General features: G+C 36.7%; 1 protein-coding gene across 8 annotated transcripts in view; it reads right to left on the minus strand.

Moving 5' to 3' along the window:
• WDPCP (WD repeat containing planar cell polarity effector) overlaps positions 1-22,501 on the minus strand; it is a 466,454-nt gene that overhangs the window by 255,945 nt on the left and 188,008 nt on the right. For 7 of the 8 annotated variants that reach the window (XM_045788084.2, XM_045788083.2, XM_087863434.1 and 4 more), the window contains one exon: positions 3,929-4,538. In XM_045788084.2, the coding sequence (XP_045644040.1) occupies positions 3,929-4,538 (610 nt within the window). The remainder of the gene's footprint in view (positions 1-3,928; positions 4,539-22,501) is intronic. The other variant, XM_045788088.2, reaches the window with a different exon arrangement.

Consider the following 22,501-nt stretch of genomic DNA (forward strand, 5'->3'; position numbering starts at 1 on the left):
AGATTAAGGTCATGACAGCAAGGCTGACAAGACATGTTTCTGACAGTACTTACAAGGTAGAACTGATGGGACTTGGTCACTGGATATGGCATCAGGGGATAGGGAAGATTCTAGGATGATTTCTGACTTGGGATTCTATCTGAATAATCATACCATCTACCAAAATGGAGAATATAAGAGAAGAAACAGGTTTGGGGAGAAAGAAAATTAGGAATAAATTCTCAATGTGTATAAAATGGGAGGAGAGCTAAAAATGGAAACTTAGGGAGCCTCAGCATATTCATAAGTATGCAGAAGAGCATGAAAAAGTAATGCAAAGGTGTATCCCTGGTTACAGAGGGCAGTATGATGAGAATTCTGTGACAGTAGAAGTGGTCAGCAAGCATCAAATGCTGAAAAGTCAACAAGTAACATTATTAAAAAAAAACATATGTATCAAGTAGGAAGTCTCTGGTGACCTTTCCAAGAGCAGTTCCAGGAGGACACTAAAGATCCAAGCCAGAACTTGGTACTGTGAGGAATGAATGGGAAGTGAAGAAGCAGAGAAAGTCAGTGTTAATTATTATTTCAGTGAGTATGACTATGAAAAAAAGAAGGTGAGCATGTGATTAGTAACAGAGGAGAAACAATTTTAAGGAAGAGATGTTTGTTTTATGGTGTGGCTTGGGCCTATATCTACTGGTATAGCAAGATTCATGGGGGCAGTGGGGAGGATGATAAAGTAAAGGGATCCATAGGAATGTAGTGGGATCCAGACTGAAACTAGTGGTGGAACTAGTCTTAGATAAGAAGAAGGGCTCCTTTTCCACTGAAATGAGAAGGAAAGATTTATGTTCCTGATGAGATTTATGTTCCCGATAAGTGGCTGGTTAGGGGGATGGGTAGGTGGTGAGGAGCAGATAAACTTAACGAAGTGCCAATTAAAAGGTAAGACTCTCTGTTGAGAGGGCAGGGAGCTGATCATGTGAGTTTAAAGAGAGCAGTGAAAGTTGAAAAAGGTACTGATGAGAATGGAAAAGCTTCAATATCTCTGTAATTAGGGACTCCTGAAAATTAATCTCAGTCTACATATGTGGAAATATGGGACAATGATTGCCAAGCAAAGAAATATGATTACATTTTACTTTATATAAAACAGTACTTCTTGGCTTCCATGTGGGAGGATGATACTTCTAGCTCCCACCTGAGGAAGACATGCTCTTCAAATTCTTCTAACAGTGGTGATGGTCTTTTAATCCCCAAAATATATGTGTGATGATTATAAGGATTTAGAATGGAAGTTCTAACCTTGGAACAAAGTTTTCCTTCAACATTACACTGACCTATTCTAAAAGTCAAACTCCAAAAATCTTACCATATTGGCACCAGCCACTGCCACGTTTACATATGACAGCATTCTATTTTAAACTATGATCTATGTCAGCTTCTTAAATTGTAAGCTACACCTTGCATGTCAAATTTTCCAAAGGCTTGCATAACAAGCTTATGAAAAAATCTCGTAAATGCTCCCTAGTGGAGAAACTGCACATGCAACTACCTGTTTATATATGCAGTAACTTGAATTATACATGAAAATTCCACATGGATGCCCAGAATCAGCACTGTGTTAATTCAAGAAGTATATTAAAATTTTTGGATGTATTTAGTAGCAGAACCTAAGAAAAATCTGTTCTTTAAACAGGGTTTTCTTTAAAAAAAAAAAAAAAAAGATCTGTTAGTTGGAATCTACTGTTTCAAGGAATTGACTCTTCCTAGAAAAAATAAATGATCTGTAATAAATATTAATCTTATAATACATTTTTAAAATTCTGGGAAACTCCATATTTAGATCTTTTAAAGAGTCTATAAGTCTGTAAAATTTCCCCTATCCCATAAAACTTAAGAATCATATTGAAAATAAAATTTAAATGATAAATGTCAGTTGCAGAAGTTATCACCTTTTCATTTGAATGCTTGACTTCTATTGGATAATTCTCTTCCAAGAGACCTTCTTGGGAAAAAGAGGTGACAGCCAACTCATTGCCTAATTGATTTAGGAACAGTGCCCAGGGAGACAGTCCAATTAAGTTTACAAGCTGGCAATTAGCAGGAAGCCCTCTAAATCCCTACACTGAGAGCCTGTTTACTTTAGTAAGAAGGCAAATGTGCTAGAGATAGGAAGAGAAAGCTGTGCTTTTTGCAAAGCTGTTGTGAGTAGGCCCACAAGGGAGGGCTGAAGAAAAGCTAGGTATATGTGGGCAGACAGCCTTTTGTTTGACAGGTAACTGGGTAATTTAGAGAGAGAGAGAGAGTGCGCGCGCGCGTGCGTGCGTGCGTGTGTGTGTGTGTTTTAACAGACATGCAAAACATCTAACATCCACTTTAATGAGTGTTGTGTATGGAGACATACAACTGTTAAACATGTAGCCAGGCAAAGTAGAACTGGATTATCTTACAATAAATGAGATTCCAAACAGTTTTTTCTTGGACGACATGAACATTATAAATGGATTTAGTTGTATTTTTATTATGTGGAAAGAATATAGCCCTCACATTATATCCATTATATCTTTCAGGTTAATCAAGTCATTTTCAACTAGATTTATTTCATGGGTTCAATTTCAGAGGTAGCTACATTACAAAAAAAGTAAACTGACAGCTATTTAACAAATACTACAATGTCTTTAAAAACTTTGTATCACAGAAACAAATCATGTAATGGATTTAAAAATATATTTACTTTTCTATGTTTTCAAGTTGCAATAATATGCATTAATTAAAATCCAGTTTTTAAACCTAAGTGAGGTTCTCTCAAGAATGTTAAGTTATATATACTAAACTACCTAAAGAATATTATAGGACATAGCTGGTAAGGTAAAACTGCAAAAGACAAATAAATCATACTAATAAAATTTTCTTTTAAAGTTTCCTGGTTGAGGGGCTCCTGCTGGCTCAGTCAGTATAGCATACGACCCTTCATCTCCAGGTTGTAAATTCAAGCCCCACGCTGGGTGCAGAGATTACTTAAAGATAAAAATCTTCAAATCTAAAAAAAATAATAAGTTTCCTGGTTGAAATGGGCTACCATTAATACATGATTTTCATTATATTGAAAAATCTTTTTCAATATTTTTATCTAAAAGGAAACAAAAAAAATTGTACAACTCTCTGTCCAAATTCTCCAAACATTTGCTTTCTCTTCTTTTAAAATATTTGTCTTACATTCCAATCTGGGAAGCAGTGGATACCTATTATCTAAAATAACAGAAAATAGAAAAAAGTATTTTATTTCTACAACACGGAACTTTTTTTTTTTTTTTCAAGATTTTTATTTATTTGAGAGAGAGAGCACAAGACAGCATAAGTGGTGAAGAGAGAGAAGCAGGCTGCCCATTGAGCAGGGAGCCTGATGTGGGGCTCGATCCCAGGACCCAGATCATGACCTGAGCCAAAGGCAGCTGATTAACCAACTGACCCACCCAGGTGCCCCAACATAGAACTTCTAAAGTACTTCTAAAATATTCACATATGTATTTATTTTGGAAAGTATCAGATATAGAAGTTTAAGCTTTTTATGCATCACAATGGACAATTAGTGCAATTTCCAAATTCTTCACTATCTAATGTTCCTTAACATTTAGAAAGTCATCCATAAAGTTTTCTTAAAGAAACTATATGAGGGCACCTGGCTGGCTCAGTTGGTAGAGCACATGACTCTTGACCTCAGAGTTGTGAGTTCAAGCCCCAGGTTGGGCACAGAGATCACTTAAAAAAACAAAACCAAAAAAACCCCCCCCAAAACACAAAAAACTATGAACTATTTGAAAGGCATGCTAACTTATGGGATAACATAGAAAACCTCCATATCTAGAATCGTTTTATTCTCTTAATCATAACATCACCATCATAAACATTTGAATTTACTTACTCACCAACTTCCTTGACTTACCAAGTTTAAACAAAAGTGCACCCAAAGGTCCTCCGTCAAATCTGAGGAAGAGGAGATCATAGATGTCCCCAGATTCTGGCTTCTGAGAAACCACCTGAGGAGCTATCCACTGCATCTGAACAAGACTGCCGGAAATGTCAAAGAATTTACGGAACTGCAGGGTCTCCCTGGGTGAGCGGTCTTCGGCCAGGAGCTGGATGTTAATAGGGGATAAAGCCATATCAAAAATCTGTAGCTCCCCTTGGTTGCTGCCAACTAGTAGAATGGCGCCACTTGGGTGGCAGCTTATTAATGAAGGCAAAAGTTCAGCCTGGGCTAAGACAGTGACTCTACGGTAAGTTTCATAAAGAATTACTGAAGAATCTTCACAGCCCAGAATCAGTTTGTCTTCAGTAACATTCCTGCAGCAGCTGATGGCCTTTGATCTTAGTGGTATTCTGGTTACTGATATACACTGGATTTTGTTCCGAACGCATTCATAGATGCAGCTGTCAGCCACGGGCTCTTTGTCTACACTGACAGAGTGCTCCACTGTCAACACCTGATAAGGCTGTTTGGTGCCAAAGCGAACATCCAGTGGATCCCATTCTGTGCGGACAGAACTCAGAACCTGTAAGAAATGTATCAGGTATGTTCACATAGACCTTGGTTTTTCTTCAGCAGTCACACATAGGCCTGCATAGGAATCCAGCATCCTACTGAAGACCATCAATAATCACCCTGAACATCAGCCACATGTATGTATGTGCCATATATATTTGTGTATGTGTTATATTTCTCTCACAAAGAACATATATAAATATATATAGCACATATAGAGCACAGTTGAAGAAATTATAAGATTTTAACATTAACATGTTGTTTTTGAAAGTCTGTAAATAGCTTAGAGACAAATATGTTCAATATATAAAAATTAATAAGGTGGCCTTTTACTAAGATAATATGGTTAGCAGAATATCTAAAAACATCTGAAGTTTAATTTTTAAAAGAATGAATAAAGGACTTTAAACAATTTAGCTAATCTCATTCCCACCCACTACCCTTCCCAATTCTGAAATGTGTGGTAAATTACTTACCAGAATACTTCTAATTAGTATGGTAGGGTAGGCAAAGGAAAACACTAGGACCCTGTTAATAGTCTTTTAGAAATATTTTACTATCAGAAAAGATCTGAAAGTTGTTAAGTAGATAAATGACCAAGAGAAAGAAATGTTATATAATAATATAGTGAACTGGTTTTAAAACAACAATAACAAAAAATTAAGACCTGATAAGTAATATTTGTTAACATTGATGAAGTAAAATTTTTAAATCATCTTTATTATAGGAAGAAAAGGCTGTAAGGAACACATGGGCAGAAGAATAAAGAAATAAAACAGCAGGCCATTTGCTTTATATTTATGTAAATGTGGGAGGCCAAGAACCTGGAGAGTATTATTAAAGAGGAGATTTTCTTTTTTTTTATTTTTTATTTTTTTTAAAGATTTTATTTATTTATTTGACAGAGAGAGACAGCCAGCGAGAGAGGGAACGCAAGCAGGGGTAGTGGGAGAGGAAGAAGCAGGTTCCTAGCAGAGGAGCCTGATGTGGGGCTCGATCCCAGAATGCTGGGATCACGCCCTGAGCCAAAGGCAGACACTTAACGACCGCACCACCCAGGTGCCCCAACGAGGAGATTTTCTAACACTTAGTCAAAAAAACTTTAAAATCAGATGTAGAAACATTAAAAAGCATGTTTCTACACATGTAACAAAATTTTAGAACTATATACATACACACACACAAAAGTGTACGTAAAGTATGATATTCAACTAAGTTCTGTATCGGAGTTAATAGTATTGTACCAAGGTCATTTTTCTGGATTTAACAATGAACTACAGTAATGTAAGATACTATCACTGGGGCGAATTGGGGGAAAAGTACAGGGAATTTGCTTTTAGCAATTTTAGCAGTTTCTTGAGAGCCAAACCATTTCAAAATTTAAATTTTTATTTTTTTAAGCAAAAATAGCTACGTTACATAGTGCGTAGGGATAGGAAGGGGGTACTGACGGAATTAAAAAAAAAAATCCATCCTATACGTCATCACCTATTAATCTTCCTAACGTAAATGTTTTCACTCTCACTCTCCTATTCAAACCCTAATAAGGAATAAAATTTATATTCCCCTGCTTAGAATGCAAAATCCTGTAGGACCCATATCCAATTCCTTACCTCCCTCTCACTCTCTTTCCTGCTCTTGTTTTTCTTTTTTGTCTAATAAATAAATGAATACAAGCTATGTGCCAGGTACTGGTCCTAGGTCCTGGGGATACAGCAGTAAGTCCTCAGTCCCAGAGAATGTGCACCCTAATGGCTTAACACAAGGCAACAATTCACAAGCAAACATACATAGGATGCTAGTGATCCTATATTTGTACTTCCTGAGTACTGAGAAAAATAAAACAAAGTAGGGGAAATTGGGAGTGACAGGAGTGAGACAGGGCAATATAGAGAAGTCAGGACAGGTCTCTCAGATAAGGGTGACCTGAAAGAAGTAAAGGGTGAGCCACATAGCTGTCTGGGAGAAGACAATTTCAGGCAGAGGAAACAAACAGCCTGATCAAGGGAAAGAGCTAGAGAAGAAGGAGGAAGGAAGAAAGTAGTGGAAATTGGGGGAATTATGCAGTAGCTTGTAGGGCATTTTAGGGACTTTGTCTTTTTCCCTAAATGAGATGAGAAGCCATAAGCAAAGAAGGGACATGATCTAACTTGCAAATTCTAGTGTTATCTTCTCCAGTCTCCCCTCATTACTCTAAATTCAAAGTAAAATCTGCTCTGCATTTTTACAGCTCTATAACTTGTTAAATTAATTTAACAAGGAGAGCGTTAGACTGAGGTGGCTCTAATGCCACGGTGGCCTACATGAGCAAAACCAAAGTCAAAGCCTGTAAATGCCTCGATGTTACAAAATCAAAATGCTAAGGATACCAAGCACAAAGAGCCAACTAAGCTTAAGCTATAGCCAATCAAATAATTTCCTTTCTTAGCTTCTGCGCTTTCTCTATATAAGCTTATTCCCTGGTTCCTATCAGCAGAGTTCCTAACCAATTCGTTTGTCGCTGCCCAACTAGAATAAATTTTTGCTCAAATAAACTCTTAAAATTTTACAACATCACTCATGTCCTTTGCCAGAAATCCACCCAGATACTCCATTTTTCCTATCAATCATATTCACCCTTGAAGAACGAGAACAAATGCTATTCCAGTTTCTGGATTCTTTCCAGCTGGCTGCCATCCTTTCTCTCTTTGATCGCACCTCCTCTGTACCCTCGTCCCCACTCTAACTTAGCCAATGACTTGCTTGGGACATTCAGCCTTTTATTTACTTCTAATATTTGGACAAACATCCTCCTTTTTACTGTAAGCTTAAAAAAAAAAAACCTGTCTCATCTATTTTACACTTCTTTTATGTGTCTTATGTAGCAGCTAGCCAAAAGCTATGCAGGTAGTGGGTATGCAATAAATTTCTATAACTATGAATTAAATACACACAGATAATATAATGCTGGTTGAAATACCATTCTTCCAGAAGGCTTCAAGTTTTGTAAAGGAAGCCTCTGGGCAGAAAACTGAGAGGCCAATTGACTCTAAATAGCGCCTGTACTTATACAGAGACAGCCCAAAAGGAAGAGCCTAGCCAGACGGCAATCTTGGTATACTACAAATTAGGCTCAAGGTCTAGGGAGAAGGGTCCCAGGCTTCTTGATTTCCAAGACTTTATGTCAATCCAATAGGCTCTGTAGTTTCACCAAGAGAAAAGGCAAGTATGATATTGCGATTTATAAGAAATCTATATATATGATTATTCAGATAATCAAACTTTATTTCTCATATATATTTACTCATCTTCTACAGTTCCTGGCTCACAGGTCCCAAAACTCTTGGAATTTCCTAAGTGCTGAGAGTGAAAAAGGTATCCTATGTTAAGTTAGTGAGGTGACTTTTGTAAAGTACCTAAAGGTGGGGGTTGGTTGTCAAGGGTTGTAAACCATGTGTTCAGAAGGTTGGAACTTTCAGTCCCATCCCCAGACCTCCTGGAGGGAAGAGGGGCTGGAGGATGAGTCAGTCACCAATGGCTAATGATTTAATTACTCATGCCTATGTAATGAAACCAAAAGGATGGGGTTTGGAGAGTTTCAAGGTTGGTGAATATATGGAGATATCATGAGCGGAAGCCTGGAGAGGGCATGGAGGCTCTGAGCCCTTTCCCCATACTTTGCTCTATACATCTAGCTGTTCTTGAGTTATGTCCTCTTATAATAAACCGGTGATCTACATGTTTCCCTGAGTTCTCTGAGCCGCTCTGACAAATAAATCAAAGCCAGAGAGGCGTCAGAGGAATCTCTAATTTGCAGCCAGCCAGTCAGAAGTCCAGGTTGTTACTTCAGACTGGTATCTGAAGTCCAAGGAGGAGGTTGTGGGAACCTCCAATCTGTAGCTGGTAAGTCAGAAGCACAGGTATCAACCAGGGCTTGTGAATGGCATTTAAAGTGGGGGTGGGGGGTGGGCTGCAGTCTTCTAGCTAGGACTGAGCCCTTAACCTGCAGGATCTCCAGGTACATAGTATCAGAATTACGATACCCTGCTGGTATCCAAGAATTGTTGTTGGTATGGGGGGACCCCCCCACCCCATCATTAGAATTGGTACCAGAAACAATTTCACTGTCAATCTCAGATAACTCTAAACCGCTAGCCAAGGTCAGAGGATCACCTGCTATCTTCCCCACTAAATAGCTCAAGTTCATTTAAGAAAAGAAAATGTCTTACATGGCATAAAGATACCATAAAAGTTTAAAGATTAAGAGAAGGTCCAGGACAGCAGAGGAATAGGAGACCTTAGTTTCCTATGGTCCCAGGAATTCAGCCAGATACTATCAAATCATTCTGAACACCTGCAAACCCAACCAGAGACCTAGGAACAGCTGCAACTCTACAAATAGAAAAGCGACCACTTTCTGCAAGATAGGAGGTGCAGAGAAGTGAATCCAAAGCGATATATGGGAAGATAAATCGCAGGGGGAGGGAACCTCCAGAAGCCAGCTATTGGAAAGTGATACAGCAGCACAGCACAAAATCAGAACTTCTAGAAGTCTGTCCCAGGGAGGGATGTCCCTGCCTGAAAGATACTCAGGAAACAGGCATCCAAGTCCAGGAGGCACAGAGAACCCCTGTCAAAATGAATAAAACTAGGTCAACACCCCAACATATAATAGTGAAACTTGCAAATCTCAGAGACAAAGAGAAAATCCTGAAAGCAGCTCGGGACAAGAGGTCTGTAACCTATAAGGGTAGAAACATGAGATTGGTAGCAGACCTATCCACAGAAAACTGGCAGGCCAGAAAGTACTGGCATGATATATTCAGGATGCTAAATGGGAAAAATATGCAGCCAGTCATGATCCCAGGGTTCTGGGATTGAGTCCCACATCTCACTTCCTGCCAGTGGGGAGTCTGGTTCTACCTCTGCCTCCCCCCACCCACCGCTTATGCACTCTCTCTCAAAAAAACAAACAAATAAATAAATACATACATACATACATGCATAAACTAAAAAATAAGAAAATGTACAGCCAAGAATACTTTATCCAGCTAGGATGTCATTCAAAATAGGAGGAGAGATAAAAAGCTTCCAGAACAAACAGAAACTAACTAAAGATTCTGTGATCACTAAACCCGCCCTACAAGAAATATTAAAAGGGATCCTTTAAGTGAATAGAGAGCCCAGAAAGGAATAGACACCATATACAAAAACTGTGACTTTTTTTTACAGGTAATACAATGGCACTAAATCCCTATCTGTCAATAGTTACTCTGAGTGTAAATGGGCTAAATGCCCTAATCAAAAGATACAGGGTATCAGATTGGATAAAAAAGCAAGACCTATTAAAACACTGACTGCAAGAGACTCATTTTAGACCCAAAGACACCTCCAGTTGAAAGTGAGGGGGTAGAAAACCATTTATCATGCTAATGGACACCAAAAGAAAGCAGCCCTTATATCAGACAAAATAGATTTTAAACCGAGGACTGTAATAAGAGATGAAAAAGGCCACTATACCATAATTAAAGGGTCTATCCAACAAGAAGAGCTAAAGATTTAAATATTAATGCCCCTAACACAGGAGCAGGCAATTACATAAGCCAATTAATAACAAAATTAAGGAAACATTTAATAATAATACAATAATAGTAGGGGACTTTAACACCCCACTCACTGCATAGGACAGATCATCTAAGCAGAACATCAACAAGGAAACAAGGGCTTAGAATGACACACTGGACCAGATGGACTTCACAGATATATTCAGAACATTCCATCCTAAAGCAACAGAATACACATTCTTCTCCAGTGCACATGGAACATTCTCCAGGATAGATCACATACTGGGTCACAAATCAGGTCTCAACAGGCCCCAAGAGACTGGGATCATTCCCTGCATATTTTCAGACCACAATGCTTTGAAACTTGAACTCAATCACATGAAAAAATCTGGAAAGAACTCAAAAATGTGGAGGCCAAAGAGCATCCTACTAAAGAATGAATGGGTCAATCAAGAAATTAAAGAAGAATGAAAAAACATTCATGGAAACAAATGAAAAGGAAAACACAACTGTTCAAAATCTTTGGGATGCAGCAAAAACAGTCCTGAGAGGGAAGGATATAGCAATACACCCTTTCTCAAGAAACAAGAAAGGTCTCAAATACACAAGCTAACCTTACACCTAAAGGAGCTGGAGAGAGAACAGCAAATAAAGCCTAAACCCAGCAGGAGAAGAGAATTAATAAAGATTAGAGCAGAAATCAATGAAATCAAAAGCAAAAGAACAGTAGAACAGATCAACAAAATTAGGAGCTGGTTCTTTGAAAGAATTGATAAGATTGATAAACCTCTAGCCAGACTTATCAAAAAGAAAAGACAAAGGACCCAAATTAATAAAATCATGAATGAAAGAGGAGAGATCACAACCAATACGGAAGAAATGCAAACAATTATAAGAACATATTATGAGCAACTATATGCCAACAAATTAGGCAATCTGGAAGAAATGGATGCATTCCTAGAGATGTATAAACTACCCAAACTGAAACAGGAATAAATAGAAAGACCCATACCAGCAAGGAAACTGAAGCAGTAATCAAAAATCTCCCAAAAACAAGAGTCCAGGGCCAGATGGCTTCTGGGGGCATTCTACCAAACATTTAAAGAAGAATCAATACCTATTCTTCTGAAGCTGTTTCAAAAAACAGAAATGGAAGGAAAACTTCCAAACTCTTTCTATGAAGCCAGCATTTCCTTGATCCCAAAACCAGACAAAGACCCCCACCAAAAAGGAGAATTACAAACCAATATCCCTGATGATCATGGATGCAAAAATTCTCACCAAGATACTAGTCAATAGGCTCCAACAGTACATTAAAAGGATTATGCAGCACAACCAAATGGGATTTATTCCTGGGCTGCAAGGGTGGTTCAACACCCGTAAATTAATCAATGTGATACCCTACATGAATAGAAGACAAGAACCATAAGATCCTCTCAGTAGATGCAGAAAAACCATTTGACAAAGTACAGCATCCTTTCTTGATTAAAACTCATCACAGTGTGGGGACAGAGGGAATGCACCTTAATATCATAATAACCTAATATGAAAAGCCCACAGCAAATATCATTCTCAATGGGGAAAAAAATGAGAGCTTTTCCCCTGAGGTCAGGAAGACAGCAGGGATGTCCACTATCATCACTGCTGTTCAACATAGTATTAGAAGTCCTAGCCTCAGCAATGAGACAAGAAAAGGAAATAAAAGGTATCCGAATTGGCAAAGAAGAAATCACTCTCACTCTTTCCAGAAGACATGATACCCTATGTGGAAAACCCAAAAGACTCCTCCCCAAAATTGCTAGAACTCATACAGGAATTCATCAAAGTGGCAGGATATAAAATCAACACACAGAAATCAATTGCATTTCTATACACTAACAACAAAAGAAAGAGAAATTAAGGAGCCAATCCCATTTACAATTGAACCATAAACCAAATATCAAAAACTAGGAATAAACGTAACCAAAGAGGCAAAGAATCTGTACTCAGAAAACCATAGAACACTCATAAAAGAAACTGAGGAAGACAGAAAGAAATGGCAAAACATTCCATGCTCATGGATTGGAAGAACAAATATTGTTAAAATATCTATACTACCTAGAGCAACCTACACATTCAATGAAATCCCTATCAAAATACCATCAATCTTTTTTCACAGAGCTGGAAAAAATAATCCTCAAATTTCTATGGAACCAGAAAGACCCCGAATAGCCAAAGGAAAGTTGAAAAAGAAATCCAGAGCTGGTGGCATCACAATTCAGGACTTCAAGCTCTATTACAAAGCTATAATCATCAAGACAGTATGGTACTGGCACAAAAACAAACACGCAGATCAAAGGAACAGAATAGAGAACCCAGAAATGGACCTTCAACTCAATGGTCAACTAATCTTCAACAAAGCAGGAAAGAATAACCCATGGAAAAAAGACAGTCTCATCAATAAATGGTGCTGGGAAAATTGGACACCCACATGCAGAAGAATGAAACAGGGCCATTTTCTTACGCCATACACAAATATAGACTCAAAATGGATGAAAGACCTAAATGTGAGACAGGAATCCATCAAAATCCTAGAGGAGAGCACAGGCAGTAACCTCTTTGACCTCGGCTGCAGCAACTTCTGGCTAGACATGTCTCCAAAGGCAAGGGATCCAAACGCAAAAATGAACTATTGGGACTTTATCAAGATAAAACACTTTTGCACCACAAAGGAAACAGATGACAAAACCAAAAGAAAACCGACAGAATGGGAGAAGATACTTGCAAACGTCTTAATCAGATAAAGGGCTAGTATCCAAAATCTATAAAGAACTTATCAAACTCAACACCCAAAGAACAAATAATCCAGTGAAGAAATGGGCAGAAGACCTGAACAGACATTTCTCCAGAGAAGACATACAACTGTCCAACAGACACATGAAAAAATGCTCCACATCACTCGACATAAGGGAAATACAAATCAAAACCACAATGAGCTACCACCTCATACTGGTCAGAATGGCTAAAATTAATAAGTCAGGAAATGCCAGTTGTTGGTGAGGATGCGGAGAAAGGGGAACCCTCTTACAGTGTTGGTGGGTATACAAGCTCTAGTGCAGCCATTACGGAAAACAGTACGCAGGTTCCTCAAAAAGTTGAAAATAGAGCTACCCTACGACCCAGCAATTGAACTAGTAGATACCTACCCCAAAGATACAAATGTAGTGATCTGAAGGGGCACCTGTACTCCAATGTTTATAGCAGCAATGTCCGCAATAGCTAAACTATGGAAAGAGCCCAGATGTCCATGGACAGATGAATGGATAAAGAATATGTGGTATATATACATATACACACACACACACACACACACACACAATGGAATACTACTCAGCCATCAAAAAATTGAAATCTTGCCATTTGCCACGACATGGATGGAACTAGAGGGTATCATGGTAAGCGACATAAGTCAATCAGAGAAAGACAATTATCATATGATCTCACTCATATGTGGAATTTAAGAAATAAAACAGGATCACAGGGTAAGAGAAAAAAATAAAACAAGACAAAATCAGAGAGGGAGACGAAGCATTAGAGACGCTTAACCACAGGAAACAAACTGAGGGTTGCTGGAAGGGAGAGGGGTGGGAAGATGGGGTAACTGGGTGATGGACGTTAAGGAGGGCATGTGATGTAATGAGCATTGGGTACTGTATAAGAGTGATGAATTACTGACCTCTACCTCTGGAACCAATAATACATTATATGTTAATTAATTGAATTTAAATAATAAAAATCTAAAAAAATATATAATAAATAAACAGGAAAAAATAAAGATTAAAAATCACTTGTGTGTGCGTAACTTTCAAAAGAGTAATCCTACCAAAAATAAGAAGAAAATAGGGTACTATGTTAACCACTTTTCATATTGTTTTATTTAATACTCCAATTGTTTTATTTAATACTCCAATTAATGGAGTAATTAATACTCCAAAGTTTGGTATTATAATCTATGTTCTAGAGTTAAGGAAAATGAGGGTCACATAGATGGTTTAAGATGTCTTTGATCCCAGTGTTAGTAAGTGATAGAGCTGTAGTTTCTTTTTTTTTTTTTTTTTAAAGAGAGGTACTTTGTTTTGTTTTGTTTCTTTAAAAGACTTTATTCATTTATTCGACAGAGATAGAGACAGCCAGTGAGAGAGGGAACACAAGCAGGGGGAGTGGGAGAGGAAGAAGCAGGCTCATAGCGGAGGAGCCTGATGTGGGGCTTGATCCCATAACGCCGGGATCACGCCCTGAGCCGAAGGCAGACGCTTAACCGCTGTGCCACCCAGGCGCCCCAGAGCTGTAGTTTCAAATCCAGATCTATCTGACTGGAAAAACCAAGGTCTCTACAAGACGCACTGCTTTGTGAGCATAGGGAATTAGTAAGTTTCCATGAAGGTCCCAGCTTTTCCTCAATGTGATCACAGGGCATGAATGTGAAGAACCACAGGGCATTAGGAAACTCAAGTTAGTGGAAGGATCCTCACAGAGCGGAGGAGTGAGAATTAGGTGAAGGAACTGAAGAGACAAATTGTGCAAATGTCAATGGAGCCTATAACCTGGGATGAAAAAGAGACTTGTCTGATGATCTGGGTAACTTTACTTGACATGACTGAGGAAGTTTGGAAGGCAAGGGTCTTAATAAACTGACTTCTTTTAAAGATGCTTCATTCTTGTATTGATTGAGTTGTAATGAAAACAGACAGCATACTTTTTAAGTGCAAATGTAAAAACATCCCTAAATGAACCAAACGCTAAGTAAACTATTTCCTCACCACAAAAATTACACAAACACAAACATCATTGCCAGTTTTTGCATTTGTTTGTACAGAAGAAGATAAAAAGGAAAACTTTACGTTTATTCTATGATGTTACATGAAATCTTTTGAAAATAGTATTATGTCATGAATAGAAAGGGTCCAGTTTATATGACTTTTAAAATAGAGTAAGATGATAGCATTAAAATCCAAAATATCTGTAGGCTTAAAAGTATTTGACATAGTTAGGTCCAGAATTTAATTCTAAGTTGGACTTGACCCTGTGCAACAGCCATGGAGCAACACCACATAGCAGAAGCAGCACATAACAGCGCTGACTCCTTGTTTTGGTGATAGAGAGCTCTGGAGTCTGAGGCAAGATAACCTCTTGGAACTGTGGTTTTCTCATCTGTAAGATGTGGATTTATTCACCTGTGCTGCAGGATTGCTGTATGATTTAAAAATAACATACCTAATATGGAGAGGACAGAGGAGACCACAGTAAATAGTGGCTATCCTTATTGTTCTTGAAGAGAAAGTCTTGGAGTTTTTCACAAGAATAGCAGATAAAGAGAATGAGAGACACTGATCCTAAATAAATTCCAAACTTGGTTATTTAGAATTCATGGCTGACACAAAGTTTGAAATTACAAATGTGGAAGACAATTTTAAACATAGGAAAGATGTAACCTAGGAGTTAATATTAAAGTAATTTCATTTATTTATGATATTTAGTGCTGGGCTTGGCATACAGTAGTAGCTCAATAAACATGACTGACTGAATATATTTTAAATAAGATATACAATGTTCATACTTAATTCCAGGATTTTAAATTCATTTAAAATCATACTTAATTATATGATATTTAAAGATAGCCAATATTATCAGAATAAAAGAAACATTTCAGTCCATGAAAATAAGAAATCTGTACATATAGATACTGTCACGATAAAGTTATCATGTACTGTTACAAACAAGAAGCAGTAATAAGTACTGTGACTTACGTATATCTACACAGAAATGTTTATAAATAATTTGACTGACATGGCACAAAACCTTATGGCAAAAGTTCAGGTCAATCAGGAATACTGCAATGATACTTGCATGTTACCTAATGTGATATTAATATTTTTAATTGATAGGAAAAGTGGACTGAGATTCCAGTTAGAATTCTGAAGCAAGACATTTTGTGTATAAGAAGTAGAAAGAAACAGGTAATCACCAATAAAAATGGACTCAATTCAGCTAAAATAAAGCAATGAGATGCAGGAGAAAATTCAGTCATTCAGTTTTTCTACAAAAATGCTAATGTGATGGACCAAGATTCTGAAAATGAAGTGTTATACCTGCATTTTCAGCAACCTTTTAAAGTTATTAATATATACCTTATTGACTGAAGAGCTATATGTGTCAATACATTTTCTAACTATAAGATGCTCTGTTAGCAGATCATTTGCAAATAAGAAGTTGAAAACTTCTTCAAATGTAATTATGCAGTTACTGCAAAATACCAAGAGAAAAGAGACTTTTTAAAATCCAAACTTACATATACTAAGACATCTCTCATTTTTATGCAGCTAGTTTTTCCTCCCCAAATGAACTTAGTTCGAAATACTAGTCAGGAGATAATCAGGCCAAGATATAATGCTAAGATAAAGAAATTTTAAAAATGTGGTGTATAGTGATGGGAGAAATGTTAAGTGACAATGCCCTGAAGAAAAAAGCACAAAGGAGAAGAAAAACAGAGAACCTTGGCTGGTGATATGCATGTAGGCTAGCAAGATTAAGTTTAAGTCTACTATGACCTTCCGTAAGGCATTTTTAATGCTATCCTCTACAAACTTCATGATCAAGAATTCCTTTCTCTCATTGAGTTCTTGGCCTTTTTTTCTTTTTACGGAGGTCTAATTGACATACATTATATTACTTTCAGGTGTCCAACAATGATTCAATATTTGTATATACTGTGAAATGATCATTACAGTAAGTCTCATTAATATTCATCACCATACATAGTTACAAAGTTTTGTCTTGTGATAAGTACTTTTAAGATTCACTCTCTTAGCAACCTTGAGTTCTTGGTCTTAATCCTATCTTCAGGCAGTCCCCAGATTAGGTGAATTCTGAAATCTAATAACTTTTTAAAGATTCTTAAAATATATCTGCCAAGTTTCAGGAACTTATCAGTAGAATTCCAGTGGGAATGGCTGTGGTAAAGAACATGGTGAAAAGTTTTAATACAAGCATAATGAAGAGGCAAACAATAAGATGGGGAAGAACAGTATAGATAATTAAGGGATGAAAAAAATGAAGACTTTTATAATGTGTGGTGACAGGCTCAAAGTCTGGAAATCTCTAAAAAAAGATCTCTGCTTTAATTCTAAGGTAATAGGAAGGTACAAAGAAAAGCACAGAAACACAGGCTAAAGACTATGCCATGTTCCAAGTGGCCAATTAAGAGAGATTGTGACACCAGACAAGAGGTAGATGACCATGGCTCAATGTTTTATTTTTTGTTGTTTGCTTTCAATTTTTTTGTTTTTTAAAGAAAACTGTGTGATAAGGAAAGAAATGGTATAAGAATTCAAGCTAAGAAAAAGAATTCAAGCTAAGAAAGAGCAGAAGAGATAAAGAAGAATCTTAAAGGTCTTGGAATTTCCCAATTTTAAGGATAAACACACTGGTAGTTTCCTTCCTAAAGTGAATTGTTTCAGTCAAGTTTAAATCAGTCAGCTTTAAGGTTGAAACTTGTTGAAAAACACACACTGAGATGATTTCAGTTTTATTCTTAAAAAAGCTAAATTTGAAAAAAGTAGACAGAACTGATCCAAAAGTCATCAAAAAAGGAATGGGATAGGCTGGTGATGGGTAGTAAGGAGGGCACGTATTGCATGGTGCACTGGGTGTTAGATGCAACTAATGAATCATCGAACTTTACATTAAATCAATCAATCAATCAATCAATCAATAAAGGAACAGTACAGAGAAGGAAGAGCATAAGCAGTCAATATGAGTGAGGCCCTGTCTGGAAGATATTTTAAAATTAAGAAAGCACAGAAAGCAGAAAAGCAATTATAGTGAGCTGGAGATAGGCTCAAGATTGTCATGTTTCATGTTTTGCTGTAGATGGTTGGTTCAAACTTAGTGTTGATCAGGGCACCTGGCTGACTCAGTCAGTAGGGCGTGCAACTTTTGATTTCAGGGTCATTAGTTCAAGTCCCTGTTGGGCAGAGCTTTAAAAACTGTTTAAATATGACCATGAATATAGTACCCCTGATTCTGGCAAACTGGTGATGGCGGCACTGTAGTTTTGAATCTCTCTAAATCCCCACATGAAAGAAACAGTTCAACTAAATAGAAAAACCAAAAACTCATGGGTGACTAGATGAGGATTAAAAGAGAGAGAACATTATATGTAATGACTTCATGCTCCAACAATCTAAATAAAGTACAACTATTTAAAAATGTAAAGGAAAGAAGTGATAAAAACATAGGCAAAAAGTCTGAATGTTCTCAGTAATTTATATTAGTAGTGGTAGTATTAGTATGATTATTCTCAGACTGTTAGGTGTATACTGAGATAAAGTAAGCAAGTAATTATGGGACAAATATAGTTTGTCCCCCACGTCCCTGCAAACTAGGACTTTTGGCATGAAAAAGAGAAGATATAGATGTAATATAGAAGAGGTTAAATTAAAAACCCTATATCTTGAATTCAAGTTAGAAGTAACAGTGTGAACTCACTCTGAATGAATGAATATATATATTATATATATATATATATATATAATCTCTAGCTCATTCTACTAAAACAATGGCCAATCCAGTAACAACAACACACTATCCCTAGCTCCCAAATTTGGACTTAAAATACCGTTTTCCATTAAAAGAAACCAGAGCTTATGGAAGAAATGGCTGATTCCAGGTCTGAGGCCAGAAATGTACAAGCTAAGCATAGAACATATTTGTCACACCAAATAGCAGGGAAGCTACCCAAGACTACTGAGGTCATGACAAAAAGAGGAGCCAACTTGTAGAAGCTCCCAAATATAAGACAACTTTGAGCTTTCAAAAGGATAACAAATACAATTTATAAAACCCGTCAAGTCAAATATATTTAAATCCATCAATTAATAATGCTACTTGAAAAATAAAAACTAATTGGTTACCTTCAGGAAGTGATTGGGAACCAATTCATTATCTTGAAAACTAACAAATAAAAGAAACTGACATTTATCCTGATTATACTATCTATATGAATTCATCCATTGGGAAAACAAATAGAAGAGTGGAAGTATCTCTTTATAAAAGTATCCCCATCAATAAATGAAAAAATAATAATATAATTAGAATATCACCGTTTTGCAACCCTAATATATTAATGGGTGCAGGCACTGAGCATTAATAGCTGCTAACATTAAAAGACAGACAACCAAGAGAGAACCTGACATTACGTGCCTTCTGATAAAAAGAACACACCACCCCATATAGTCTTGCCCAAACTGACTAACTTGTAGATTTTCAAAAGATAGAGAAATATGTTGAACCACACTGATTATGCAAACAACAAAATCCAAACTATAGGACACTGCAGTTTCCTTAAAAGGAAAGGAAAGGGATGGAAGGGGAACTTGTAAATTAGAAGAGATATATTAAAGTGGTTTTTTAAAAAAAAAGATTGTACTTATTTATTTGAGAGAGTGAGTGAGAAGAGAACATGAGCAGGGACACAGGGAGAGGGAGAAGCAGACTCCCCTGCTAAGCAGGGAGCCCCATGTGGGGCTGGATCCCAGGACCCTGGGATCATGACCTGAGCCAAAGGCAGATGCTTAACCGACTGAGCCACACAGGTGCCCCACATTCAAGTGTTTTAAATGGATAATATTAAACTACAGTGTTGGGAGATGCATTAGGATGATAAAAACTACATGGGTATATAAGAAAGTGATGGAAATTCATGACAGAGGCTACTTTTGGGGACCAGGAAGGGGCTGAAATCATGACTGTACATAATAGTATTTCTGGGTGGCTGGCCAACGTTCCTCTTCTTGACCTGTGTGTGGTTGCAGGGTTATTTCCTTCATAATAGCTCACTAAACTATACATTTATTTCATGTGGTTTTCTTTAAGCATGTTTTATAATAAAGAGATTTTTTAAAAGCTATAATGCCTAGAATATAAAATCTTTGTTTATCTGGTTGAACACTAACACAATACATACATTTCTTTGGAAGAGATATTTCTTAAATATTTTGGCTTTTCAGTTGAATGCAAGCGTAACACTTTCTAAATGCTTCTTTAATCAAATTATGCTATATTAAAAGTTGGTCACATTTTTACTCTCCCATTAGTTGCTGCTCCTCTACATCCCTGCAAAAATGGTTTTTAAATTTTAGAGGAAAACAGTTATCTTTGTGAGGTTTTATTTCCCTATCCCTGACAACATGTTTTAAGGTTTAATAGCTCTGCTTATGTGTTTTTAATTAATTTGGTAAATAAATTCAGGTGAACTCTTCTGAGGAATGTATCTTGAAATTACTACCATTCTCAGAAAGCATTATATCATCCATACAGCTGAAACGTTAAAATACTTGTTCAAATACAAAGGTAAGGGAAGAATAAGTTGTGTTGTCATCACATTTTTGACAAAATGAATGAGTTAAATAGTTCTGTGATGATGGTTAAAACTTGCCCAAAAGGAAAGCATTAAGAGTATGTGGAATTTAAATAAAAATGATTACCATGTTATATATGATAATCCACACATACACCATTAAGAACTGTTTTTAAAATGAATTTACTGATAAAAATTTCTTTTTCTACACACTATTGTATATATTTCAACAGAAATTTTTTTCCTAGACTACATAACTCTCTCTGCTTTATGCTTCTAATTAAGATATGTGCTGTTGTTTAGAGCTTTGTGGTATGAAATTAGACCAGGAGTTTTCTAATATCCATAAAATAAATTTAAAAATGTTCCTCCTCTGAAAGACAGATAATTCAGTTACAGAGAGCTTATTCCTATGTTTCCTTTGTTTTCTTTTTTTTAGCTGCTTGGTAAGCCAATTTTCTACTTAGAATCTACTGTTAAAACTCTCATTTGGTTCAGTATGTGGGCTTTATCCTTTCCATGGTCTGTTATGCAAAAATGATGGCTTTAAATTTCTTTTTCTTCTTTTTTTTTTAGTTTGCTGTAAAGCAGTGTTTCTCAAGGTGGATGCACATGAGAATCACCTAGGGAACCTGTTAAGGAATACTGGTGCCTCCTGTCCCTCTGGATATTCTGATGTAACAGGTCTGGGTGGGCCCTTTGTAAAAGCTCTGCAGGTGATTGTAATGTGTTGCCAAGGCTAGGAACCACTATTCTAGGATCTTGCCACTTTCCAGCTAAAAGCTTATTGAACTTGGATGGGAAATGCTTTTCAAAAATTCTATAGTTTAACATATGCAAAGATTAAATTTCTTCTCCATGAGGTTGCTACTTTTTTAGTTTGAATTTTAGAGTTTAAGTGTAGATTGTATCTTTTATTCTGATGATTAGTTCAAGAAGTCTATTGGTGACCAGTAAAAAAATTTAAAGACATATTGCCTGAATATTACTTTTACAGACTAGTGGTTTTCGTTCATGATATTCTAAAAAATGTGCTACAATTAATTCACAGTTAAAAATTATGTCTTTACATGTGAAAAAAAGACACAATTATTTCCCTAGAGATTTCTTCCAAAGACATTCACCTTTTGCATATAGAAGTTCAAATGAAGTTCTGAAAAAGTAATCTTCACAAATTTTTCCAACAGTTTAACTTTGATAGAATGACTGAAAGGGCCAAATCCAAGAAAAAGGTACTCTTGCTAAAAAAAAGGAATTTCTGTATCTTAATATAGGATTGAAGGGGGGGGCATTAACTATGCAATCAGTGGTGAATAAAAATCATGTGCAAGTATCATATACAACTTTAGGAAAATCTATTCAAAAACACTTACATAAAATGCATAATTTTCCAGAAATACAAATTAAGGAAAATGACTTCAAGAAAAAAAAAACAGAATTCCTGAAAAAAAGCAGCCCTTAAAACTGGAATCTGTTATTTTAACAATCTACCTTCCTCTAAGATACCACACCCAAGCAGTTTTATAGGTGAGTTTTACCAAATGCTCAAATATCATATAAGTCCTTTTGGTACTGTTTCAAAGAGGAGAAAAAGAAAAAGCTAGCCAAATCACTCCAGAGGGCTAGTACAACCTTTATATGGAACTTAGAAAGGATAGTAAAAGCAAGTAAAAGTGTTTGCCAATTTCATATTTGAGCAAATTGTAAAGACTCTTTAATGTTTCCTCCTGACTATCCCCCTAAGTGGAATCAATCATTCCCCACTGGCTCCTACTATAACTTACACATACTCTATCCACAGCATCATTTAATGCTTTAGTGCACTTACACATTTTCATATTTGTCTCTCATTGGTGGACACTAGGATCCCTGAAGGCAGGGATATTTTTGTATTCATATCCCTTGGAATGAAATACAGTGTTTACTCCACAGTCATGCTCAATAGTTGTTGAATGATGTAGAAACAGAGGGAAGGGCCTTTCAGGCCCTTCAGTAATGTGTACAGACAGGACATGGAAAAGAAGATGCAGTGAG

Source organism: Ursus americanus, chromosome 7, assembly GCF_024610735.1.
Source record: "Ursus americanus isolate L20-20 chromosome 7, mUrsAme1.1.p, whole genome shotgun sequence".
In the NCBI taxonomy this organism is placed as follows: domain Eukaryota; kingdom Metazoa; phylum Chordata; class Mammalia; order Carnivora; family Ursidae; genus Ursus; species Ursus americanus.